Source organism: Cornus florida, unplaced genomic scaffold (assembly GCF_030987335.1).
Source record: "Cornus florida cultivar Cherokee Brave unplaced genomic scaffold, ASM3098733v1 CherokeeBrave_3.0.0_Hap2_Chr10, whole genome shotgun sequence".
NCBI classification, from domain to species: domain Eukaryota; kingdom Viridiplantae; phylum Streptophyta; class Magnoliopsida; order Cornales; family Cornaceae; genus Cornus; species Cornus florida.
The window spans coordinates 100553237-100580661 of NW_026775580.1; the positions used below are offsets into that span (position 1 = coordinate 100553237).

The following is a 27425-nucleotide window of genomic DNA, read 5'->3' on the forward strand; positions in this document are numbered from 1 at the left end:
GTTTCATCTAATTTCTAATTTTTGAGTCAAGTCTTCAAACGCCGACTCTGAGAGAAATGAGACTAGAGCGATAAGAGACTGATAAAAAACAGACGGTTAAAATTCACGAATTACGTCATCCCGAGCCAAAAAAAAAAAAAAAAAAATCATGAATTATGTAATGATTGAAAATAATTCATGACATCTTCACCACATCAAGAGTCTCTGCTTTCTGAATCAAACTTCTTAGTTTGCTTGGCTTAGGATTTGAAAATGCAATCAGTTCAACAATTACAATATATTTTACCACAAGGTCGAGGTGATACCTCTTCCCAAGTAAAAGGTTGCGGATTCACATTGCTAATTGGACAAATGGGATTGTACCTTTGATTCGTTTACCAAAAAAGTAAGTAATAAAAAAAAACCAATTAAAATATATTCTATCCGTCTTCTAATACAACGTGTATGTGTTGAGAAATGCATATAATCCCTTCCAACCTCTTTAAAAAGAAAAGAATCCTCTTAGAAAGCAAGTCTTGGCAAAAAAGTGAAGCAGATACTCTTTGCAACTGTACGTATATGCATGATTGAGAAATAACACCCTTGTGTATAGCATGTTTGAGAGAGAAGAGAGTCGGTTCTATTTACATTTATGGAATTTTCACAAAATAATCAAAATTTCCAACTACACAATGAAGATACAAAAAGGGGGCAAAAATTTACACTCATCTGATTTGCGAGCACCTCTTCAGCTCTCTTTTGTAGTTAATATCCTTTTTGGACACATTAAAAATTCCTGACCGCTCATCAACCTTCTCAATGAGAAGCTTTAGCAGAGGAACTTTAGAAAGTGTTCTGCATGATCCCACCATGATCAACTTTTTCTGCATGGTAATGAAAGGAAAAAATTAATGGTATCCAATTTGCTCTCACAGATAGCAGATTCATATACAGAAGGAAGCCTGCCATATTTACCACAAGTGCTTTAATTTTTTTTTTTTTCTTTTTATTTTCAATAAAGAAACAGTTAAGTAACTTAGGTAACACTGCTATGCGCATATGAATTCCTTTTAGAAGTGTAAGTTGTATTTGCAACTGGTTGCAAGAAATCAACCTCAGTTGCTGCAAATTAAATGTTTGAACAAGCATAATATCTATAACAAGATACTGAAATGCCAACCTTGGCACGTGTGAGAGCAACATTAATCCTGTGCCAGTCTCCAAGCAGTGAAGAAACACAGCTCCTTGGATTTTCACTAGACCTTACAAAGGACACCAGTATGCAGTCCTTATCTCTTCCCTGTACAGAGTCAACAGATGGATTATGAGAAGCTAACTTAAGTGATCGTTGATCCTAACTTGTATATGCCTTTTGATTTGATGAGACATTTTATTACATAATATATACTAATGTAATATAAAAGAAAAAGTCATATAATTAGTTGAAATTAAATTTCTAGAATAAAAGAACTCATTTAATGGATCTGCTAAAAATCTGTGACACGTATTCAAAAGGTTAATATAACATGCAACAAGAACCAAGCAGACGGGTTGAGCAATCCGATAGTAATTAAGAAATAACCACCCTTCAACTCATTTAGCAATCCGAGAGTTGTTCAGTAACACCATCATCATCCTTCCTTAATCCAATATGAATAGGGCCAGCCACATGGATTCTTATTTTCTATTACACGCCATCTCCCCAATTATATTCAACTTTTTAAAGTCATTTTTTATAATTTCATCCCATGTTAAGTTTTGTCACCCTCTATATCTCTTACCCTTTGTAAGAGCTAATCTTCCTCTTGTTACTAGCACATTCATAGGTCGTCGTCGTTGTATCTATCCATATTATCCAAGTCCACTCTCTTTTCTTTTCTTTTCTTTTTTTCTCACTGTGCTACTCATTTTTCTCACTCTCATTTGTAACCCCATCTCTTTTAGCCATTCCAATCATCCATCTTAGCATTCTCATTTCCGCTGCATGAAGTGTTGTTTTTGTTTCGTTTTTTAAAAGCAGTGCCTTCTGCTCCATATAGAATAGTTGGTCTTATAACAGTTCCATAAAATTTTCTTTTGAACCTATTTTTTATTCTCTTATCGCATAGAATGCCACTAGCTTCTCTCCATTTTGTCCACTCTGATCCAATTCTACTAGTTATATCACTATCTTTCTCTTCATCTTTTAATATTATACTATTATTGATCCTAGATATAAAAAATAGTTATGTTGAATAATCCATTGGTTTTGAAGTGTGATCAAGATTTGAATCTTATTTAAATTTACGTATCGTATACACTGTTTTAGTTTGACCAATTTCCAATCCTTTTGATTCAAAAGCTTTTCTCCACCTTTTTAGGAATATTCTAGAAAAAAATTGGAAGGAAAAAGATAAGGATTTATCTAGAATCCTGGATATAATTTAAAAGAAGTCTCATTGTGAAATGAAATCAATTTCAAAAGATGAATATGCGGGCACAATTGTAGTTGATATCAGAAGCACATATGCTATCCACATGATTTTTAAGTATGAATTCAACTCTTCTAAGAGTATACTAGTATAAGCTAAACTATTACCTGATATTTGTCAATAGTATGTATCTCCACAGATGTGGAAACAGCATGGCGGATGTGATTTGCCTGAGAGTTGTAGGGGGTAATAATGCCGATATCTTCCACCTCAATGCCTTTATTAACCAATTCCCCTGTAACCTACTTGTAATAAACAAATGAGGTTAAAAAATAGTTCAGGGAAGGTTACAAACTTACAAGGAAGTCATCCCATTGCCTTAGAGAAAATAACTGATAGTAGAAAGATCATACCTCAGCAATAATGTAAGCTTCAATTGGGTTATTTACAGTCTTTTTTTCCTTGGTCTCGAGAGCAGGCAACATATCTAAGTTGCAAAGAAGATTTAGTAAGCAGCTCAAGCTACGATTCTGAAAGCTGCCCTTAAAAGCAAGGACAGTATCACAGGAAAAAAGGAAGGAGAACATCTCTACGGACCTGTGTTGATAAATACTACGGGTCGGTTTGGATCCAAGACCTGCAGATATTAATATAAGCAAGGTCATTAATCTGGAATGTCATCCTTGACATGCAAATAATACGAGAAAGTTTGAAATCATCAAGTTAAAATTCACAACATTGTCTCCAAATTAAAATGTTGCCTGTTATACACGGGGTTTTGAGATTTTGTGGTATTAAGAAATAAAATTCTCTGCATATCTAATAGTTGTTCATTATTGCAAAATTCTGAACCACCTGATATATTATTTATTATTTTTTGACGTGTCATACCCATGTCCTTTTTTCTTTTCTTTTTTTTGAGAATTTCCATATCGTCGTGTCAGTATCGTGTCGTACCCATGTCTGTATCCGTGCTTCCTAGTGAGTGAGTAATATAACAAAATCTACTATTTGCAAACATAAGGATGAGCTAAGCTGAGTGTTACAATAAACTTGATATTCATGTCTTTGCCAACATGGTCCATGTCATTGTTTACACAGAGTTCGATAGAAATAGTACAAAATAAAACAGGCACGCACGTCGCACAGAAATGCTCAACTATAAACAAGACAGTGAAACACATTAAGCTTATAATATATTAGAGTAAAAATTATTACCTCCTTTAGCCATCCCGATAAAGATTTTGAATTTTTGTAATTAAGTTTGGCATTCTCTATTTCCGAGGAACCACAGCGCAATCTGTTACCATATATCAAGGCATTTGATAGTTCCATAATGCCTGCAGACATACGATACTGCATATTGAACATATTCAACAGTTAGATACTGATACTAACAAAGAATACCAAAAAAGCTCAACTAACAATTCAGAATAACCTGGCTTTGCAATGCTGAAATTGCATGGGGATGTGCTTCTGATAGCCTGCAAAAAAGGCTCACACCCATTCCGTGCTCCTGAGCCTCTGTACTCTAAGATAACAGTGGACAGAATTAAAACTTCTTTTAGCCACTAGTTATGACAGGAAAAGTTGAAGCACTTATAACTAGATAGAAATATACACCTGGACAAGTGGTGGTAACTGATAATGATCTCCAACGAGAACAAACACTGATGCGAACGTTAAAGGCCCCAAGGATACCTGATAGGACAATAATGATGTCAATTCATAAATTATCAAAGCAATCTAACTGCAGTTCTTGATTAGTTGTTAACATCTAGAAAATATATATACCTAATATAAAGAGTTGAATATAAAAAGTATTCATACAATATGCTCAATATAACATAGAAGCATAAAACTATATATAAACAACCATGCATATTTGTGTATGACCAATTATAAAAAAGAATAAAATATATATGTCTATATGTATGTGTGAAATACTCTTTCAACCATCAATTTTCTACAAACTCCGTCGTTCCTCTAAAATAATACCTTAATCTTCATGATTTTAATTTTTTTTAACAAAATCTGAAAACTTTATAAATTAAATACCATGAAATACATAGAAAAAAACAAATTTAAAATATAAGCAGTTTCAATCAATTAGGATAAGTATTCCCAAACATCCAAAGATATCCAGACATCAAGGTTATAAACAACAAGAATCCATACAATTGGTGTGGGAGTATAAATTTCTGAAAAAAGTATATAAATAAATTATTTGAAGTCTAAGCTTCACAATTTAAACATGTCCGTTTTCGCTTCAAAGTTTAAAAGTAGAATCACTAAATTCACTTTAAAGGCTCAGAACTCTCAAATAGAAGTCAGAATGAAGGTACTGAAGGGCCTTGTGCTCTTGACAGAAGCATAGAAAAGGCGTGCAACAACCCACTAAAAACCAACATATGTATAAGGGTTTCTCATGAATTCCATATTAAAAGGGCAATGATACTGACATAATTCTGTAGTACTTCAAAAGAGTTAACACAATTTTTTCATACATCTCCAATTCCTCAAGTTTTAGATCATATCTGTAAGTCCAATATGATCCTAACTTAATTGGAATGACTCGTATACTGAAATTAAATTCCTAATGAAACATAGAATGTCAAGATTTCCTCAAAATTTTGTCCCAAAGCACAAAACAATTAATGCTACAATGTTGAGACAAGTAATCAATGCAAAATAATGAGCAAGTATAATTAATTAACCTACTAGCATACTCAAAAGAGCCAATTCAAAAAAAATGTATCTACAACATATTTCCCAGAGATTGTCAATTTATGGCAAATAAAAATCCCCCAAAAAGGTTCTTTGAAATTTGTTGGTCCGACCAACGCCTAAATGGTGCATCCTATGTAACATCAATAAAAAAGATGAATAAAAGATTAGACCTAGTGCTTGCCATCAACTTTTCCCCAAATTAAAAAGTGTGACTATACAATATTACTTCTTTTTTTTTCTTAATTGGTACTCACACACATAGGCCTCCATTGAGGCTCGAACTCCTGACCTCCCTTTGGGAAGTAAGGGCCTGGTACCACTAGGCCACTGGCCTGTTGGTCTATACAATAGTACTTCTATGCTCCCAGATGATGGACATATAATGATTTATCACAAATTGTTAAATAAACCTCCCATTTTATAGAAGCCACAACTAATAACAACAAAAAACCTCCTATGAGAGTAAGAAAAGTAATGTAGGAAGAATGATGGGGCTCCTTTCTACATGGAGAAAAATGGCCAACCCCAAAAACAGAATCCCACCCAAAACTTGAGCAAGAGATTAGAAAGAATAAAGGTGCCACAGAATGATTGTATGAAAAACGCTCCCCATGTAGCTAAACAAATTGCCTGTTTGCTTGCTATTCTCAAGACCAAGCCTCACCCCAAGTCCATTTGGCAGATCCATAAACTCTCAAAGCAAGGGCCATGCCTTGAACATCCCAGAACAACCAATTTAAACCAAACCGATTGCTGCAAAAAAGTCCCGCCCAGCTAAGGTATTTACAGGAATCTAACCCTAAAGAAGCATTAAGATCTCCAAATAATAATAATAATAATAATAATAATAAAATAAAATAAAAAAACTTCTTTATGATGATGAGTTTCTTAAAATATAGTCATATCATTATGCTTGCAATACAGATAATAGCAATAAGTACTTTACTGCTTTCATTAATTTAGGAACAGATTAGCTAAAAAGAAGCACATACGGGGAGAGTAGTCTGTCCAGCTTCATCCATGATGCATACATCAAATTTCTTATTTGCAAGCAAGGGACTAAGTATCCCCAAGCAAGTAACTGCAACAACTTTGATTTGGTCTAGTTTGAGCTTGATGTCTTCGACACTATGCATGTCCATTGCTGTCAAAGAAAGTTTTCATGGTAAATTGAAAAGAAACCAACAGATACAGAAAGAAAGGCTGTTAATGAAAAACACCGAACCTGAAAAGCAGTGCTCACGAACATCCTCATGCACAGCTTCATATCTTCCAACTCGTACAAAATCTATGCCCTACAATAGTATATATTTGGGTAATTGAATATAAACTCAAAATAGTATGCTGGAGTGACCCAAAATAGCAATGCAATATGAAGATCTAAGATGCAATAATTAAATCACAAAATCATAATTTGCGACATAAATTTCATCATGATTGACATTTCTACAAGGACATAACTCGCGAGAGAGGTTGCAAGAGCATAATATACATTGCTTTGGCACATTCCTCACGATTTAAGCTTTTGTGTCGCACATTTCTTACAATTTAAGCTTTTGAGCAAGTGGTTTGTCTAACCATTGTTTGGCACATTCCTTAAAATTTAACCTTTTGTTTGGCACATTTCTTACAATTTAAACTTTTGAGCAAGTGGTTTGTCTAACATGATATCAGAATTCTGATTCTACATGGTTTTTGTATTCAGTGTATCGTTTGATTAATTCACCACATTCAATAACGTCTCTCCATTTTACCCAACCTATTACATTCCTACTTGAATTTCAATTTTTGCTTCTAAAGTGTCTTCTGTAATCCTTTGGTCTTGAATTGTTATCATTTCTCAAAGTTGAACTGAATATGTAAGCCATGAAAAATATAAGACCATAAGCAACTGCAAAAGGCAAGGTATTATTCAAAGTTTCATATGCATGTGAGAGATGCTGCCTCTTTTTAATCCTATACTCGTGTTTTATTAATTTGTTTATTATATTTTTCTAAAGCAAGTTTTCAATAAGAAGCACTCCGTTTAAGCTGAAGAAGCATTTATCTCAATATCCCTTTCCAAGCAGATTTGGCTACGTAATAGCTTTAACTACAGAGCCACAGTGCCATATCAAGAATCAGAAACCTGGGCCACTAAGTACAGCTGTAACAAGATGTCAAGGGTAGAGTTGACCTGAGCTTTCAATTTGATAAGTAAATTATCAACAGCTGAGTTTGTGTAGGACGTAAGCAAAATGGATGCACCTCTCATCAACAATGCCTTCACTGCATAAACCATAGTTGATGTTTTGCCTGTTCCAGGCATGCCCAGAATAAGGGCATAATCCTTTGCTGTGAGTATCTGCAATTATCATATTGCATAAGTATAATCAAGGATTTAAATGGAATTAGTCAGCAGACTAAAATGGCTAATGTTCAGTGGCAAAAGCAGAATATAAAGCAAGAATAGAAATCAAGGACCCAGCATGACAAACAAAATTTGATATGTCAGTATGTCACCTTGAGTATGGCTCTGCGCTGATCATTATTCAAATTCTTTTGAGACCAGATATATGATATTGCAGGATCTTGACTAAATATGCATCCACTGTCAAATCTAGGAACCTACAACAAAAGCCCAGGCGCACAAACACCCATAAGAAATGGGAGGAGAGAGAGAGAGGCAGAACTTGTAACAGCTAATTTGTACTAGTTAGAAAGACATTCACCTCGAGGTCAACAATAATCTTCCTAAGATGAGAACTATGCTCGTTTTGTAGAAAGAGTTGCATAAGGTTGAATCTTCCATCACCAAAGACAGGCATATAAGATACATTTTAGACCCTTTTTGACAACTACTGATAGCAACATATTAGCAAATATTATAATCATGTATTACCTCATAATTGCAAATGATGTCATTACTTCATCCTTGTCAATCCGCCACATCTTCCGACGGAGATCCTGTGCCACAGAAGGACTGCTCCCTGGAAGCCTTAAGCGCTTTGAAAAGGATACCTAAGATTTTATAGAAGAATCAACAAGGGATCTAAAAGCTTTTTTTTTTTTTTTTGAATCTTACACTTTATAATTATTAGCACGAACTGTATTTTATTTATTTATTATTAATATAAAAGCGTTGTGTATCTCTTGAGAGCAAGGATGTACTTACAAACAGACATTTCAGCTTATTTAGTAAATAGGACAATAAATACTGAAATATAATTCTTACAGAAACATTAGATCGACTGATATCAGTAATGATCCCACTTGCAACTATTAGACGATCAGGTTCAGTGCTTAGTATCTGAGAGAAAAAATAAATTAGCAAATTAAACAAATAATTAGATGACAATAGTTAAAAAATTAAAAACGTGTGATGCAAGTATACACAACAAAAGCTTGTAAAATGACAACATATGAGCACACACTGCATGGCATGTGAAGCAAAAAAATGCTCATCTCGAGATGCACATGCATTTAAGCAAAAAGAAGAAAGACATGAAAATATATAACAAATTTTATTATTATAACACAAATCAGATACCATTAGGGATGATCGTCAATTCATGATAGAGATCAGCCTCTCAACTTAATAAGAAAAACAAATAAAGGACACATCTGCAATCCCAAGCTCTAAGTTGGTGCGAAAAGTGGGGGGTGATCCCATGCAAGGGTGGCAGCTTATGGGCATGACAACCAAGTATGAGTGGTTGTTAAAGAACTGCCTCAGATGCTTGTGGCAAGTGCCCCAGGAACCAGCACAACAGCAGCATTGGGAGCAAGTGCTGGTCGCGCCAGCACAATCCTAGGAATTAAGGGTGTCAGCTGTAAGGCTAGTTCACGGCCTCTAAGAATGCTGGCATACCCTAGGGCGGTTGGGGGTATCAACCGTAAGTTAGTGGGCAGTTTTTGTAGTTTTATATATTGATGGGGCTCCGGCAAGGCAGACTTAGAGAGTGTAAGGCTTGCCGGCAGAGTCCTTGGCCGGAAACTTTTTTACTTGTGCTAAGATAACTAAAGGTTGGAAACATTGTTCCTGTAATCTTGTGTGTTGTCCCTTGTACATTGACCCTTGTGTGCGTTTGTGAATTTATGTGCTAAGACTTGGTTGGTCAAACCCCATCACAATGGCGAAAATTTTCTGATAAGGTGGTTCCCCATGAGAACAAGCACATCAGATATAACACTAATGCTTCAGGTAAAACTTTACCAATATGCTGCTCTATTTAAATGTAGATATCATTACCAAATCCATGTCAATAGGCAAAAACATAGAAGCATCAGCTAGGAGAGAATATCTATACCACATAGTCCCCGCTTCTAATTGTGCAGCCCAAATCATTTAAAGGAGAAGAGGCAGAACTCAGAGAATCTCCACCAAGTGGTGGCAAATCTTGATGCACGAAGCGATAAATGAAGCGGTTGCCCTCGGATAAATTTTTTGGTGAGAGTTTATCTGAAGTATCGAGAACAATAGGAGACAGGCAGCTAGTTGAATGTTCACCTTTCAAATTACGTGAACACCAAATTCGTCTCTTTACAATCTGCAATTGTGAAAAGAATTAGCAAGGAATTAGCTGTTAACATCATCGTTTTAGGAATTAGCTGTTAACATCATGTATAGTCATTTCAAATGCTGCACCTGCATTTCTTTAGCTTCTAAGTCAATCAATCTATCCCATTGTTGAAGGAAAACACAATGTACACTTGTTAAGTGATGAACCAGTGAATAAAACAAATCACCCAATCCACTACTCTCTGTGTTTCCACCATGCACCTTCAGCATTTAACATAACAGAACACAATAAGTACTGATTCAAGTTAATGAAATACTACCTAAAAGAATACAAAAATAATTATTGTCATGTGCAAATAAGATTTAACTATGATGCTTCTTTATTTCTCAGCAAAAAAAAAAATTGACATTGAGGAATCCTAAAAGAATACAAAAATAATTATTGTCATTTGTGAAAAATAAATTAGGTACTTGAATTACGTTGATTCAATGTAGAACCAACTGTTTAGTACTTTTAATATAGTTATAAAGTTTAAAATTGAAAATTATTTATTTCAGAATGAATTTGAAACCAAGTATCAACTAGATTTTGAATTTAATTTGTAAACCAATTTAAAAGTTGATTGGTTTGGATTTCAAGTTGTACAAATTGGCCTTTATAACCAAGGGTCTTGTGGTCTAGTGGTATCTCCTCAACCTCCCAAAGTGGATGGTGACGGTTGGAATCTCCAAAGGAGCAAAGTGGGTATGCGAGTGGTGTGTGTGAGTTTCTTGCCAATGAAAAAAAAAAAAAATGGTCTTTATGTATTCAAAAATCATTAGAAATAAAATGCTTGGAATTTCATGATGGTCTTTATATATTAAGAAACTAGACTCGATAAGCTTTCCAACCATATATTATATGCCTAATTTCGAGATCATTTTACCCCTCAATGAAGCGCCTTAAGTCAGACTATATGCAGTCAGGTCGAGCAAAAAAGATCAATCAATCAAACCTCAATCGCAATTAATCGAAATTACTCTTGAATAGTTCCATCGGTCGAGGAAAACCCAGGACCAAATCATCAGTCGATCAAACGGACACCCAGAATCTGAAAGGCGCATTTTCAAGTCCGAAAAGTTTTCTAAACTTTCCAAAACTCATCTAAAACATTCCTAATCAACTTCTAAACACTTCAACACTATAAAGAGGTGCTCTAGGTTCTCTAAACATAAGAATAACATAAGTGACACAATTAGAATACCTTATTACATTGTGTGGTTAAGTTCTAAAGCAAGGAGCTTCATCTATTACTTAAAGATTGGTCAACTACAACACCTGCACATCAAAGAATTGGACTACTAGTCATCGGAGATCAAATCACAGATTGGAGAAGTGGATCGAGTAAGGAGCAAATCTTGTGACAGAACAGACTGTGTCCACGGAGACTTTGAGCGTGAGTTCGGTGGATCAGTCTGTGTCAAGGGGTAATTAAGGGTTCTTTGGTCTGGGAGCTGTTAACCTAGTGTAAATCTCTTCCTCATAGTGAAATTGATTTGATTGCTTTGTGGTTTGGAACTTTGGATTGTTTGAGTAAATGATCTTGTGCATAAGAATGATTCTTTAGTTGGTTAAAAGTGAAATTAAGTATAAATTGTCCAAGTTTGGAAAAGACTTATTCACCTCCCTCTAGATCTAATCAGACCTTGCACCAACTCTACGTCAGATCCTTGAGTTATGGTCCTAGACTTCTTAATTTAAGAGATGACCGGAGACTTTATAGTTTTCAGAACAATTGACAACTAATAGCCAACTAATTTTCATTGTTTCAGTTCTGAAAATCGCTGGTTTACCCTACCAGATGATTTTATTTTATTTTTTTCAAAAAGGAAAGTACCGTTGAATAAAATGCCAAAAACAAAAAATTGTTCTCGTTTAATTTCATCTTACCGGGTGAAATTTTCAGAAACAAACAACCATACCATCTTTACATGTAAGTTTCCATGCTTCATGTAATTCACATCAGATGGCAGCGGAAAACAGAAGAACAATTGTATAAGACTATAAGTGGATCTTTACAATTTTGTACATCATCTCCGCATATTAGACTGAATTCACATTATTTCTCTGTAGAAATAAATTTCTTGAGTAAAAAAAATGAAAATGGTTGTTGGTTCATAAAAAGGTCCTGCATAATTTTCCTAAAACAGATTCCCATATTTCAATACAGGAAGCTTGCCTTTGCAGCAAACTTCAAAGATAATTATTAAAAATAGCTAGCAGCTGTTAGAAATTTTTGTATGAAGGTCCAGTTCAATTCTAGAAGGAAATATCACAAGGCATGTTCTTGCCAGAAACTAGCAATTAACCAATAAGTTAGGAATAGAGATTCAATCTCCTTGGACTATAGAAGGATAAAAAATTTACCTTATGGTAGATGGTACAAACATTAAGGTGGCGGCAGCCTCTGCACATGCTTGGACTCTTCATAGAAATTAAAAATGGAAAAAATTAGACAGCAATATATGCACAAGTCATCAGATATATACAATGCTAAGCATTAATCATACCTGTAACATTGGTGGCAGTTGTTGTGTTCTTGATGCCTTAAGAATGTCATTTGCAAGTTCATTACGACGCATGATTAGCCCAACCAAGTCAGATCTTCGAACCGTGATTCCCTTCAACATTTTTATATTGTATACAAACACTCAATTGCATGGAAACAGGAGGAAGAAACGAGCCAAAAGAATTTGATATTTACCTGTGTCTGATCGGTGTGGAGATAGTATAGAAGACCATTATCAATAGTCTTCATATATCTGGGGGAAAAAAAGGAAAAATAAAGAGGTGAGAGAACAAATGATCCTCCACTAGATCTCAATGCCAAAGTTGTAACATGAGAAGAAATTGGTTTAACCATACACACCTCTCAGACATAAGGAGAGTGTATAACATCACTTGGGCACTGTGCTCCATAGCTGACTGCACAACTAATAAAGTATGAATGATAATGATTATTTTTCCTAAAGTGAGGAAAAAAACAGTAGGATTGACGTCAAACGAAGAAGGTTTTGCCAACTCCAACTGATCCTCCCCGTCCTTCACACACAAATTATCAGTTATGATAAGCTTGCCTGGCCATTGGTTGCTCTCCCAGTTTTAAATTCTAAAGGCATAATCTTCTCATTAGCTTCATTAGTGTTTGATTTAACTTCAACCCGGATAGAGGCATCAATCATTCCTTTCAAGCCATATTTTGGAGCCCATGCCATCTCTTCAATATCAACTACCTACATTTTAAGAGGACCTCTTATAACACCAATACAGCAACAACACAACCAAAAACAAACAAACAAACAACCTATGGAGACTTGAACCCTCACCTTCCACTTTGGGAAGTAGAGGAGATACCACTAGGCTACAACGCCCTTGGTCAATACAGCAAAATTCACATATTGTAACTACGAGTAGGCAAGTGCATGCAAAGGCACTAAGAAAATCAATCATAAAATTCATTTATTAATATAGAAGAGGTAAGCATAGATATTTATCAGCTTTGGCAAAAACTTCAAGAACCCAAGATGATGTGAACATTTCTAAACTGTATGCAGCATGCTATATTGAAATAGGTGATGTTAACGCACATCTAAATCTATGCATCACCGTTGCCTGTAAATGTTAAAAACTTCATATAATTTGTAGAAACATTCACATAAATGCAGAACCGAAAATGATAGGTCAAGCATGCACATGATAAGAAGCAACACTAAGATGACTGACCTCTGATATTTTGACCTTCTCCAGCCCATCATCAAACCCAAAATTAACACTAGGAGTTTTCAAATCCTGCAAGAACTTATCAAACATTAAACTTTGAATGTAATGTGATGTAAACTGCAAAGTTGAAGACAGGATGTTTTGCTTTTCTTATAGTGCTTCCTTCCTTTTGTTTTGAGTAGGGGCTGTTTACTCTTGGTTCTTTTCTCTTTGTTTTGTTTTGTCTGAGGGGATGCCCTCTGTGCTACATGTACTTTTCTGTTTTATTTAAAAAATTCCATTTATTAAGGAAAAATAAAAATAAAATTTGATATAGCTATAAGTTACAAGTTTGAGATGGATGTGAAACACATAGCATGGAAAACTTCATAAACTGTAGTGTGATGGTTACAGGCATATGTGTGCATCTTGGTCCATGGCTAAAACCAAGTGTCAACAAAATCAAAAACATAAAATAGGACTATCCTTTTTCATGTAGATATAATGTAGTCATAATGCCATCCATATGTAAGACATAGGGAAAAAAATGAAAGATCTGGAACCCACGGTTCCATGCACAATAGGGAGGAATTGTTCTGGGGTAGGTTCATTGATAGATTGTGTCATGGTCCAAATACCTAAATGGATGCATATTAATGGTAATCTTCCCTACCCCACCATTTGCAACAAAGTTGGAACATATGAAATTGGCTTGAGGCCACCCTGGACTGGGTTTCCAGACTTGCATCAAGTTAGCTACAGTTCCATGGAATGGTTTAAACCTGTCCCACTGCCATCCCCACAACATATGGTACTTAAAAAAATTGGATTGAATGTTCATTAAAATCAAACACCCATGCACCTGTGAATCTCGGAAGAGGAATATCCAGTTCAATATTTTTGGTATTGCTTCATACAAGGTTCTGTGCGTATCATTTTCATTTACTGCAATATACAAAAGGAGAAAGTTAAAAGTTCGAGATATGATAATAATAGGCGTTTAATAAACGGTGTCTCCAAATATTAAGAAGCAAAAATACTAAGATGATATGGCTTATTGAACATTTATGAAACCACGGTTTCACAAGTCCAATGATGAATCTGATGAAGTTGCCAGTGAAAAATGGGGTATTAAAAAATGACATTTTACTACATCTCCACCTCCACATGCATACAAGCCCTCAATATTTTTCTGGATCACTATGCCCACATATTCTTCCAAAAATTCTTTCGTTGGAATTTCCTTCATTAACCCAGCCTGGAAAAAGAAATAATGCTCGCTTAACATATAGAAAATTAAAAGGAATAAACTATAACTTAAAAGCTTGCTCAATCCAACCAACATTATATTTGAATATTTTACCATAAATTAGAAAATAATTTGAAATCGTGAAACCTGAAAAATTTGATGCAGCAAGGTGCCAATCAATGCTGCAGATGAATGCTCGCTGCATTTTAGCCTCTCGTCAAGGACAGTTCGCCTTGGGCAACTGAAACTGGCAGCGACCTAAATATGTCCATTTTTTTTTTTTTAAACAACCACAGTGAGAAGAAGCACAAATCTAGTGAACAAGAATCTTCATGAATTATGGCAAACAACAACTAATGTTACATGAACCATAATTAAATTGGTTCAGATTGAAAACAAAATATATATATATATATATATATATATATATATATATATATATATATAATTTAGACAAGTAGGAAAGAACTAATCTAAATACCCGAGTTCCAGACACCAAAATATCTGGGTGAACGATGAGAAAGTTATTGTCACGATTCACGTTACACGTTCCCTGGTCATCAAATTCGCCAATGACATGAATAGTATCTCCAGGTGCAATAACGCTGTAAAACCTATGGAAGAAAACAAATATATATTCAGAAACACCAAGATCATAATCGCTCCCATAGCACGTATTTAATCCAATACTATCGAAGGCATAAATTATAATGATTAAGACATATAAAAAGAGTACGGAACCATATGAAAAATTAACAAATTACTGGTGAACAACAACTATGAAACTAGAATGACTGCTGCTGTATAACAGGTCATAGGAGTAATGAGGAGATGAAACTAATTAGTAAATAAAGAAATACAATAGTGAAGAAATCAAAAGATCAAGAGACTGTGTCACCAAGATGGTGGGTGTTCAAATGACAATTATATGGAAGCACTTCCAGAAGCATAAGACCCCACCCCCCCGCCCCCCCCCCCCCCCCCCCCCCCCCCCCCCATAATTCATAATGTCATAGTCATGTGACATGAACTCATATGCACTTCAAGCAACCAGTCATGGAACTCGATGAAATGACGCAAAGTACTCGGCTCATCCGGCTGAAAGATCAGAAAATTAAAACGACCTTTCTTAAGAAGCGAAGCATTATTTTATTTTTAGTATTAAAAGCTACGATACATGGACTCTTCAAAAGTAATGAAGTACCCGCGTCAGACACATATTGCTCGGACATGGGTATGGTATATGCGACACTTTTGGGTGGACATGTAGTTAAGAACTATATCCAATCATTCAATTATATTACATTATTCATTTAAAATGAGTTAAATGCCTATATTGAACACTGTATTAGACAAAAATTATTTTTCTCTAGAAAATAAAATAAAATAATTAAATAAAATGAATATTTAGCCGTGTCCGTGTGTCCTATTTAGAGATCTGACACGTCCAACGCTTGGATACATACCTGTATCTGACACACATACTCAAGTCCAAGTAACATAGATTAAAAGTAGTGCTTTAATGAAGTACTTAATCTGAGACCATACGAACAAACCTGAGACTTTATATAATAGCAAGAGAAGCTATTGCCTGAGCAACAAGTAACTGTGATCTAGAAAGTTCACCTCCCTCTATCATTTAAGTGCTGATAATCAATTTTGATAAGTGATTGACCAAATAAAATAACTTATAATAAAAGCTTGATCTGAAACTCAGTTAGCAAATGTAACAGTCACAATACAACTACCTACCACTCATCCCACAAATGCACAGCACGCTCTTCTCCACTTTGTTCATTCAGTAAGCGCAGAACCTGAAAAGTGATAGTTTTTTTGAATACCTTACTAGTCCCATCAAAGCAAAAAAAAACACCTGGATTCAATATTAGTACAAACCTTAAAAGGACATCGAGAACCGAGTGAATCAACAGCTCCACGCTTCTCAGAAACCTACAGCTTATATGTGGTGTAACATGATAAATCTCCAAGAATGAAGAATGCCATTTTTTTCTCATGTACAACTAATCATTGAATTATAGTTATATTGAACCATACCTCCAAGACAAGAAAATAAAGATTGGAAGGTTCTCTATTGGGGTTTTCTGGTGTATCGATTGCCAAGCTTTTCACAGCAGGATCACCTTTTGTGGATCTATCATCGCCATCTCTAACTTGAACTTCGCATAAGCTTGCCCCTGTATTCTTGCATACTGATTCTTCAACAGAAATGACATCCTCTACTTGATCTAAAAGTTCAAGCAATGCCTAAAGGAATTGACAAAAGAAACAAATGTAACTAGTACATAGGACAAAATGCTCCAAACATTCATTCCGTCATCCATAATATCAAGGTGTGAGAAGTTGATGCAGACATACAAATGACTAGCCAGAATAATTGTCGTGCTGTGAGAATCAAAATGATAAATGTACATTCAGATTTTAAATACCTTTTTGTGTTGCCTTGAACCCAGCTGATCACATACTTCATTAGGATCAACACCATCACTAGGCTGTAGTTTGTTTATGCAAAAATTATCAGAATAATTATTTTTAAAGCAATTCAACAAGTATGCAAGGATCATGAAAACATAATTACCTTATCATGGCAATAAGAAAGAGACGGTGGAGTCTTGAACGGACTCTGACTGTTAACCACACCACTATCCTTATGATATAAGTTAAAGTTTTTCAAGCCAGCTCTATTTGAGGCTATCAATGATTTTTCAGCAGCTTGAATTGGAGGTGAAGAAAGCCACTTCTCAAGCTTGCCCGGTGAACTAGGAGAAATCTGTGTTTCAGAGTTAATCACCCATCACACATTGCATAAAAAGAGTTAAACGAGCAGAATTAAATACGAACAGCGTGCCTTATTCTGCATACAGGAATGAAAATTCAAAGAGTTGAGCCTTGAAGAATCTGCCAATGCTCTCATCATCTCAGGTAAGTGCTTGGATACCGCATGTAGCCGCTCGTTTACAGGAGAAATCTTCCATGTGACCTCATCGCCTCCATCGTCCTGGCTCTGCTTTATCAACTATCACAATAACAACCAGAATAATTCTTATCAACAAACTAAATAATCTGTCAAATCCACTTGAATGACATTTTCTTCTTTTCTTACGAGCTCACTCAAGTGAACTATCGTCCTTCGAAATGGAATATTTGAGTGTTGAAATCCTCTTAGGGGCAATAGTGGGTCTGTGTGTGAGTTGAATGTGTGAGTAATTTACCTACCAAAAAGAATGAACTTTTTCCTTTATTTTGATCTTCCCCTCAGTAATAGAGCTCTTAGAAGATAAAAATAGTCACCCAGAAGACAAAAATTGAGCACATAATAGCAACATATGAGGGAGGAATAGATTTACCATTCCCGGAGAAAACTTGAAGCGCTTGACCGCCGACTTGCAAATTTCAGGCGACTCCTCAAATTGATTTTCATCACCACTAACGGCAATTGGCAAAATATTCTCAGGAGGTGTAATCTGTGAAGGACAATTCGCATCAGTTGTCCGCAATTTAGGTGTAATTTTTGGGTTTTGAGGCGCTGAAACGGCATTATCGAAGCCATTGATAGAGTTTTCAGAAATCGAATTGATTATTTTTGGATCCAAATCGCTTGAATTGAGGGCAATTTTAGGGTTGTGAGGTACTAAAACTGAATTAGTCGGGTCAGCTATTCCTGAGTTGGACACGTTTCTAGGGTTTTGAAGGACTGAAGCACCATTCCTGGGCTCAGCTCTTATTGAATTTGAAACATTTTGGGGATTTTGAATGGATGAAAGTGAATTGTTGGAGTCTGATGTTCGTGAATTTTGGGCATTTTTAGGGTTTTGAGAGAGGGTGTTTTGAGTATGGCGCTCGAAGAAATGCTGGATTCCGAACTTGGAAGGCTGAGAGTTTTGTTGATTCTGGTTTGATTTCTTCGACCCAGACGCTACTTTCTTCCTAGGAGGCATTTAAACTCCTCCACTCTACTGCAGCTACTAGGGTTTTAATTTGATTTGCTTCAAACATCACAATTTGCAGAGATATGCAATATATATATATATATAGACAGTACATATATTAATACAGTATACTATATGATTTCCCGCCCAAAGCATTGGTTTTGTTTTGTTGTGGAGGAGGGAAAGCGTTTGGGCCATTTGATCAAATATATACCGCAAAAATGTCTATGTAAGAACATGTGCGAGTTTTCCTTCTTTTTCTTCTTCTTTTCATATATATATATATATTTGTATTATTGTTATTGTGATTTATAAATTGAAATGTCCAAATCAACATCAACTTTGTTTTAGTTACAAATTCATTTATAAACTATTTAAATTGAACTTTTTTGTGTTTTCACAATTTCATATTTTATAGCTTATTTTCACATCAAATCATCATATTTTATAGCATTATTTAAGTAATTGTGAAATTTAACTCAATAACGAATAGCCATTGGAAATTCAATCGTTACATTATTAGCACAAAAAAAAAAAAAAAAAAAAAAAAAAAACTATTGCTGGGATTGGGCATAGTGGCAAGCATAGGAAACTTGTCAATAGTTGTTATTTAGAAGTTCAAATTTTACTTCCAAAAATTAGATCTGCAAGTTGTTTTGCCAACTTGTTATAATGTAATATATTTTGTAAATTTAAAAGGTAGCCAAAAAATGATACATTTTACCTCAAAACAATAATCTTTGACAGAACCTATCTTCTTCTCATTATTTTTTTGTCAGATAAATATTCACATTCGCTTGTATTATAAAGCTAGAGAAGTTATTCCAGCTGAGCTAATGGCCAACGAACCTGTAAAGGAACTCACGCTTTGCTATTTATTAGTTGGACAAGAAGATGTATTAGATAAAAAGGTGAGAAAAGCTTCAAATGCTCTTTCATAGATGTTCTAGCTTTAAATTTAACAACCATATCAATCAAAACAGTACGCATCGACTATAAGCTGGAACAGTAACATTTCAGAGCAAGCCAGTATATCCTTTATGCTTTAACCATTTAAAGCAATGCGGGAGACAGTGGATATAAATTATATGAGATGGGTTTCCAGACTATCTTGCAGTAAAAACAGGTTCTGCATCTAGGGTTGGCTGTGTTCTTCGAGTGTATTTGAGAAGCAAACCTTCCGAAGAAAGACCTGGCACACTTAGATCCCTACAACATCAATGACACCAAGAAATTTTGAATTAGTTTTAACTGAAACTGAGTCAAAAGGAAGAGAAAACTTCTTACATGAAAAACCTCATTATCACCATTATATACAGATAACTATGAATTAGTGTAACAATTTTTTAAAATTTATATGATAATGTACCGGACATGAATATCAGCATTTCAGATTTGTGCATGCATGTTTGATTTATAGAGATGTGAATACATATATTATCTATAGACAATCGATATTTGCATTCAACTTTTGTACTCTTGCACTCCATTTATTTTTCTAAATGACAAAATTGACATTCAAGAGCCTAGCACGGAACTCTTACACTCCACTTTGAAGGACAATTGTCATTTCACTTGCTCAGATAATAACTGGAGTGCAACACAAATGGAGTCTGAATATCATAATTCATGAATATATGTGCACTTGCATATGCACAGACATAAATTTCTATACGTATGTGTGTGTGTGTGTGTGTGTGTGTGTGTGGCTATAATCACATACACACTATCCATATGTATTTGCAATGGATATAATTATATATATGTGTGTTCGTGTATTGTTCTATCATTTGAATTATAAGCCTCAGGATTATCCTTAATACTTATCATTTTATCAAATACTTGTATAGGAACATTTTGTGTGCAATCAAACACTTGAAAATGCTGAAAGAAATTTTTTAGTTCAACATCAAAACAAACAGAATGATAGTTAATTAGTAAACACAATCAAACCTGATATATGGCTGAAGGTCCTTCCACTCCCATTTTGGCCTCTCTCGAAATAGCATGGAAAAACGTTCAGCTGGGGCAGAGGGCAGTGAAGAAACGCTGAAGCTACGAACCCTAGTCTCAATCCCAAGTTTCTCAGTCAAAACTTCCCCTTCTAGCATGTCGAAATCAGCCAGCATACCTTCTGGTATTTTTTTAATCCACTCCACCATGAAATTGTCCAACTTCATCTTCCCTCCTCTCAAGATTCCTCTGGCAATATGCACACAAACCCGCTTCTCATCCAGCCTCCAGATACAACTTTTGCCCATGCCCTCATCCACCCTACTACCATAAACTTGCAAAAAGTGCAGCACAATTCTGTGAGGAAACCCGTCTGATGTCATCACACCCACGACTTCATCTTCATTAAGTGCATTCAAGGACCAGTCATTCAAAACAGAATTATGCAAAAAAATATTCAGAATTCTGTCCGTGTAATACTGGTCCAAAATTCTCCAATATCCATCAATCTCCACCGCCGAAAGAGCTCGTAATCCAGACCGCAGTTCTTCATCACTAGCTTGTACCCTGCTAATAAGATCATTCCATGTGTACAAACCTTTAATATCCATTTCCATTGCCTCCAATTCCTCCATTTCTGAAACCTCATCAAACCTATAAGGATTCTCGGAGAGAAGCAATTTAAGCTTGTCAATTTTGGGAGCAACCTCAACAAGCTCCATGTAACCTGGTGCCGCTTTGATGACAGATGCAACTACTTTCTCATCATGATCTTTGTCATGAATCTCATCACAATCTTGTGGATTTTCAAAAAATGCTGATTGATCTGTGGGAGGTATAAGTAATACAGAGTTAGAGGTTCCAACAAACTTAATGGCGTAAGTTTTAGACTGGGTGCAAAGAACTGCCTCTTCATCTGGCTGTCCTCTTAAGGTAACCCTGGAAAGGAAGAAACTAATAAAGTTAAGTAAACTGGAAAGTGGAGAGAATAAGTAGCGCCATAAAAATGGGATTGAAATTGTAACCAACCTTTGGTGGAGAACATCTGGGAGGAGCTTCTCATCAAGCTCAAGGAGAATCAGGTCACTGTGAGGACCAAAGACAGGGTGATATGCAATAGAGATTGACGAGTTTGGTTGCAGGTTTAGTACTGCTTCTGCTGCTCCTCCAGAACCTAGATGTGATTGTTTCATCTCTCTCTCTCTCTCTCTCTCTCTCTCTCTCGCACACTCACTAACTTACAAATAGGCCCTTTTAGACAAATCAAACGAAGATTTCCCCCATGCGAAGATAGTGACCTAAAACTAATAACAATTCGTGAAAAAAAAAAAAAAAAAAATCAGAGAGTGAGTGAGTGAACAACTAAAATATTAGGTCTTACTCCCCCCCTAAAACATGCTCAAAGAACAGACTCCAGATTCACAGTGTACAAGTTTCTTGCTTTCTGACTCCAGATTCACATTGTAGGAAATTTCTTGCTTTCTGCTGTTATCTGAATTAGATATAAACAAATAGGTAAAACAAAAAAAGGCAAGTAATCATTGTACTCCAGGAAACATTCTATGAAGAAATCCATCACAACCATGCCATATACAACCTTACTAGAAGAGAAAGCAGTTCAAATACAAATGCAACTCAGATTGAAAAAAGGACATCAAAACTCCAATTTCATTTATCTAACAACTCCAGGTCAACAGAATAATTGCCTCAACTCGTTGGAGTATTGTATCTCTACATGTAAAGAACACACAATCACACAAAACCCTCCCCTGCGACATAAATCATAAGCATACAAGTAACTAGGATCACGATGTTATATTGTTAAATACAAGAGATTACAACTGTTGAGGATACAGAAATTTAGGTATCATACAATGATCTTTCATCTGGTAGAGAGTATCACGATTCACAATGTGAAAAAATTTCAACAGGAAAAGGAAAAATTGTGTACCATCAGCCATTGATTTCCGACAGCAAACAAACTAGGGCAATCAAGATAAATGGAAGATATAACAGCCTTTCCCAATAAACAAAAAAGAGGTGTATGGATTGTGCTATCTACCCCCTTGAAAGAATCATATTATAAATAGTGAATAAAAGCAGGCTGGTCCCAGTCCAAAATCAAGACTAACTGGTTAAGAGCAGACAGATGCACTGAAACTCAATTCAACTGGACAAAGCATTGTTCTGTGATAGAATTTTAACCTTAAATCCAGATAACCGATCACTTGTGACCATCAAAAGCTGAATGTATCACAGGCTAGCATCAAATAGGGTATTAAAATGAAGCTCTAATCATTCGAGGCTTGTAGTGCAAGCTACCCATTAAGTAAGCTCGCTTCTGCTGGTGCCCCAATTAAATTCTAAAAAAGTCAATACAAAAATATAAGTGTGCTGGTCCTAGTCCAAAATCAATGTCACCTCTAGGTTTGTGTTTAGAATGCATTAAGGACAACCTGCTTCAGATTGCTTGCAGTCAATGTTAGCAAACTAGGGGAAAGGAATATAATATGTTAAAAGAATTTATAAACTAATCTGCACATGAACCCAGTTGACAAATAAAGTATATTATTCTGCTCCATATACAGCAATTGAAAATTTTCCCCCTATTTAGCAATTAAATAATTCTCTGATATTGAACCAAGATGATGCATCATGCATGGAACTTTAGCAATTCAAGAATCAGTCCGCGTTTATGCTCTACAGATTACAAATATTATAAAAGGCAAGGAAAAATAAGGTAAGGAAAAATAATGAAGGGTCTTCCAAGTGTTTTATTCAAAGTGTTTTAACACCCGTCAAAAATTTATAATCATTAGATTTTACACCTAATATAGTTAACAAAAAAATTTTAAAATAGCACCATTCATATCCACCATTTTATAACACACGCTCTGCTAATTATTTCAATTAAAATCTTCAAATGGTCAATAGTTTACAAATTCATTAACTAAAACCAACAGTTCGCCATATGTATAGACTAGTCGTGTAGAAACTTGAAAGAGCTATTTTAAGTGTTCTCTTTGGTGAGCTTAAGGTCTAACCCTAAAGAAGATTGTATTATTTCCTTTCTTTCTCTCTACCGGTCTTGAAACCTTGACCTAGAGTTTGGGAGTTTAGACCCAAACCTTGACCTAAAGAAGATTGCATTATTATCATATTATATAAAAAGCAAAAAAAAAAATCATATATTCAGGTAAAATTCTGTCAAAACTTGACTTAAATTTATTTCTGCTAGTTATAGTATCTGCCTTTTACTTCTTTTGTTCCATTTGAAATAGAACTCTTTCATTCACCCTTTTTTTTTTAAATTAATTTTTTTGAAAGGAACTCATTCAAAATCAAACTTTTGAACTCTGATTGATTGGCAGGCAACTAATATTTCCTTTTCTTGATAAAAGCAAGTTTAAGTATACAAAGAGTGTAAAGGCATTTGTGTTATAATTATGAAGAAGAGAACCACCCTTTAAAGTTTCAAGATTCTTAACAAGCACAATTCAAATTGTTAATAAAACTTAATTACATAATTGAACGACTACCAACTGAGACTGTTTTCCACTACTGAGTGTCATCTGCTAGAACTGATGAAACAAATATTTCGCATATCTTATTGGCTTGTTTGTTAACATGTTTTAAAAAAAAATTAAAAACTTTTTTAATACTAAAAAACAAAAAGCTTCAAGAATGTGCCATTTTTATGGTTGTATTATTATTATTTATTACCTTAAACAAGTTATGGCAATGAACATGTAAAAAACTACTAATGTCTCTGTAAAATGGACTACTTAAGAGTAACTTCTGAAAGAGTAATGTCGCGATGAGAGTGCCCTTGGTGAACTCACACCCTTATCACCATTGGATTGAGTGGCTAACATAATCAATCACCCGAACGAATGGTGACGAGGGTGAGAGCTCATTGAGTGCTCCTCGTCATAATTTTTTTTTTTTTTTAAATAAAAATAAAAATAAATAGCTTCGGGAAAACCACACTCAAATCTATTTATTGTAGGATTTACTTGAAAATAGTCAAAAATGAAAAACAGCATCAAAAAAATGATACCAAACACGACTTTCATTCCTTTGGAAATTCACAAAATAATTTCTCCATTAGTTTTGAGTTTCTAAAAGGGTACATTAAATGTAGCTATTTCTCTAATTTAGCAAGGCTATAGCCACTGAACAACAGCATAAGAAACCAAATTGACAAGAAAGTCAAGACTAGAGAACAAAACAAAGAATAAATAAAATTACTAGCTTTTCTAAGCAAAATATTATTACCTAAACACCACACATACAGATCAAAGAGAGGCAGATGAGAAATTACTAGCGATTACAGGCTTCATTTCACAAAAACCCTAGTTGGGAAATTAAATCCGAATTCAATAAATTTTGCTTGAACAAATTGAACAATCAAAGAACTAAAAGAACGGTACAAACGATTACCTTCATTGCCGGTTGTTCTTTTGGAGGATCTGGATTGGCTAGGGTTAAAGGGCGGGAACAAAGCGATGGAAATGGTTTTGAGAGTGGGAAGGGGGCTTTTATACTCTGCTTGGAAACGTCGATTTGGAGGGAATGCAAGAGAAAATCTTTACAACTGGGAAATTATATCTGACCTCTTGCCTTTTCATGAAATATGAAGATACCCCGCTAGTCTTCACTAATTACACTCTTTCCTGTCTTGTCAAAGGATAGCATTGGGAAAAGCACTTTCATTTCAAAAAAATTGCGGTGATTTAAGTGAAATTATGAATCTGTAATTTTTAAAATTGTGTTACAGGTAAAGGTTATGTTTTTAGGTAACTAAATTTTTTTAGACAATTTAATCTCTTTATTTTTTATATAAATATAATTTTTTGCCATGCTACAAACAAATATCAAACAATATCGGGGACTTTGTAACAAACTAAGATTTTAATTATTCTGGGACTCTACAACCACCTTCCAAATTAAATACAAATTAATCATCATTAAAATATGTTTAACTCATTTATATTTTAATATTTAATACAAATTCTATATCGTAAACAAAATATGTGATATTTAAGAAATAACTAAATGAAATTTTATAATATTTAATATTAGGGAATTAACACATGTTTAGTGTAAGGGTAATATAGTAAAATTAGTAATAAAGGTGTTTTAAGTAACATTATTACCAAACAAATTTAAAAGTGCTTCAAGTATAAAAAATGTTTTATATAATGTGTCACAAAACATATAAGCATGTTTTACTTACAACAGTTTTATAACAGTTCTAATATTAAAAATACTTTTAATCTTCTAACAACAATCCCAAACGAACTCGAATGTATTACACAGAATAAATTTAAAAAAACTAAGATACAGATACAAAATGGATGTGTTAAATATAAATATATAGATATAAATAATAATATTTGTTTATTATTCATATAATTATGAAATCAATTGAAATTTAGAGATATACCTTTGTTAATTTTGTTTTTTTAAATCTTATATTACGTTTTTAATTAATTTATAATATATTTTAAATAATATTAAATCTTATTTTTTTTAAGAAATAATTACAAAATCACATTTTCTGATTTCCAAAAGTGTTCAAAACGTACTTTTGTCCCCTAGGCGAAGTATGGGCGCGGTACATGAAGTTAAATTGTAACGCTCTCCTTTGACAATATGGGAAAGAGTGTAATTAGTGAAGACTAGCCGGGTATCTTCATATTTCATGAAAAGGCAAGAGGTCAGATATAATTTCCCAGTTGCAATTTACTCATGCTTCTTAAATTGCAACTACTCCTTCTATTCTTAGTAAATTGTAATTTTCCTTCTATTCAAATTAGGAAATTAATTTTTTTTCATATTCGCTTATCAGATGGTATGGGGTTTTTCTCAGATGGATCCAAAATATACATGGTTGGAGGTGAAATGTTTGATGGTTCCAAACGAATAGATCATCCTTGCAATAGTGTCCATGTATATGACACAGTCGCAAACTCTGTTATGCCTGGACCTTCCATGTTACAACCAAAGGTAGATCCTTTCGTAATTGGGCCTGTCAATGGGAAAGTTTATGCCCAATTATATTTCTGTCATAAGCTTGAACCGTAATTAAATTTTAGTTAAATAACTACAAATAAAAAAGAGATTGAGCCAAGATTAATTAAGGGAATGTTAATCAATAAAAGGGCATTTATGGAATTTAGTCTCGAATGGTTAATAGCAATATTCTTTCAGAATAGATGATTATTCATTTTTTGTGACTTTAAAGTAATTATTTTTAATTTTGATCACTAAAATATAATTTTTCATAAAAAATTGAATCAGTCAACTAAATTTTCTACTGAAAATCTCACTAAAAACTAAATTATTAACCTCCTACGCTAAAAAAGTTATTTGAAAACAATCATATAACCTCCTATACTAAAAAAAAAATAATTTAAAAATTCTATTAGTTTTAAAAAATGCATCACATATGATTGTTTTTAAAATTTATACGACCAAAATGTCCTTTTAACCCCTTAATAACCAAGATATCCTAGGATTAAAATCATTAAACATCCCTAAAATCGTTAAACATCCCTATACTATTCAATTTGATCATATATGTAGTAACAATTTCATCCCTGTACTACTAACAAATATGTAGTAACCCACACAAATAATCCAGAGAAATAACAAAAGTGATCATTTTATCCCCATTTTCAGTGTTTATAAAATAAAATCTTAGTTTCCATTTGCAAGTCTTATGAGTTCACAATGGCAATAATACCAACAACAATAATGATATTCTGTCGGGTAAAGTGTAGAAAACTTTCTTGTACTATTCATATAGTGCAGAAAAGTCTCAATGTAATTTAAAACTCCTTATACCATCGATTTGGTGCAAATACCCCCATTGAGACTTAAAATGACAGTAATACCATCATGTCAGTAA

General features: G+C 34.3%; 2 protein-coding genes across 2 annotated transcripts; both read right to left on the reverse strand.

The window, feature by feature from the left end:
• Positions 1–17: 17 nt before the first annotated feature.
• LOC132276382 (DNA replication ATP-dependent helicase/nuclease JHS1) lies at positions 18–18767 on the reverse strand. Its single transcript, XM_059777786.1, has 34 exons — positions 17975–18767; positions 17476–17643; positions 17206–17397; positions 17057–17119; positions 16665–16874; positions 16506–16559; positions 16362–16423; positions 15091–15223; positions 14757–14867; positions 14522–14618; positions 14223–14305; positions 13385–13450; positions 12739–12894; positions 12531–12586; positions 12366–12423; positions 12172–12282; positions 12029–12085; positions 9748–9882; positions 9410–9649; positions 8335–8409; positions 8002–8120; positions 7832–7904; positions 7623–7727; positions 7297–7464; positions 6346–6415; positions 6113–6264; positions 4014–4091; positions 3829–3921; positions 3609–3746; positions 2988–3027; positions 2804–2877; positions 2558–2692; positions 1160–1279; positions 18–863 (listed from the first exon to the last, which is right to left on the reverse strand). Exons 1-34 carry the CDS (start codon positions 18563–18565, stop codon positions 705–707), a joined length of 4242 nt encoding a protein of 1413 aa, XP_059633769.1. The 5' UTR covers positions 18566–18767; the 3' UTR covers positions 18–704.
• Positions 18768–19466: 699 nt separating this feature from the next.
• Positions 19467–25123, reverse strand: LOC132276383 (uncharacterized). The gene is made up of 4 exons (XM_059777787.1): positions 24953–25123; positions 21539–22001; positions 20510–21448; positions 19467–19765 (listed from the first exon to the last, which is right to left on the reverse strand). The coding sequence occupies exons 2-4, from the start codon at positions 21700–21702 to the stop codon at positions 19663–19665; spliced, it is 1206 nt and encodes a 401-aa protein (XP_059633770.1). The 5' UTR covers positions 21703–22001; positions 24953–25123; the 3' UTR covers positions 19467–19662.
• Between the last annotated feature and the right edge of the window lie 2302 nt (positions 25124–27425).

Excerpts from the sequence above, each read along its gene's own strand:
- LOC132276382 (XM_059777786.1), bottom strand. The coding sequence starts at position 18,565 with ATGCCTCCTAGGAAGAAAGTAGCGTCTGGGTCGAAGAAATCAAACCAG. Across the intron at positions 8,410-9,409 it reads TTAGAAGCGGGGACTATGTG|ATACTAAGCACTGAACCTGA; the intron begins GTATAGATATTC and ends TTTTTCTCTCAG. Across the intron at positions 6,265-6,345 it reads TCGTGAGCACTGCTTTTCAG|CAATGGACATGCATAGTGTC; the intron begins GTTCGGTGTTTT and ends TTTCTTTGACAG.
- LOC132276383 (XM_059777787.1), bottom strand. The coding sequence starts at position 21,702 with ATGAAACAATCACATCTAGGTTCTGGAGGAGCAGCAGAAGCAGTACTA. Across the intron at positions 21,449-21,538 it reads CCAGATGTTCTCCACCAAAG|GGTTACCTTAAGAGGACAGC; the intron begins GTTGGTTACAAT and ends CTTCCTTTCCAG. Across the intron at positions 19,766-20,509 it reads GACCTTCAGCCATATATCAG|GGATCTAAGTGTGCCAGGTC; the intron begins GTTTGATTGTGT and ends TTGATGTTGTAG.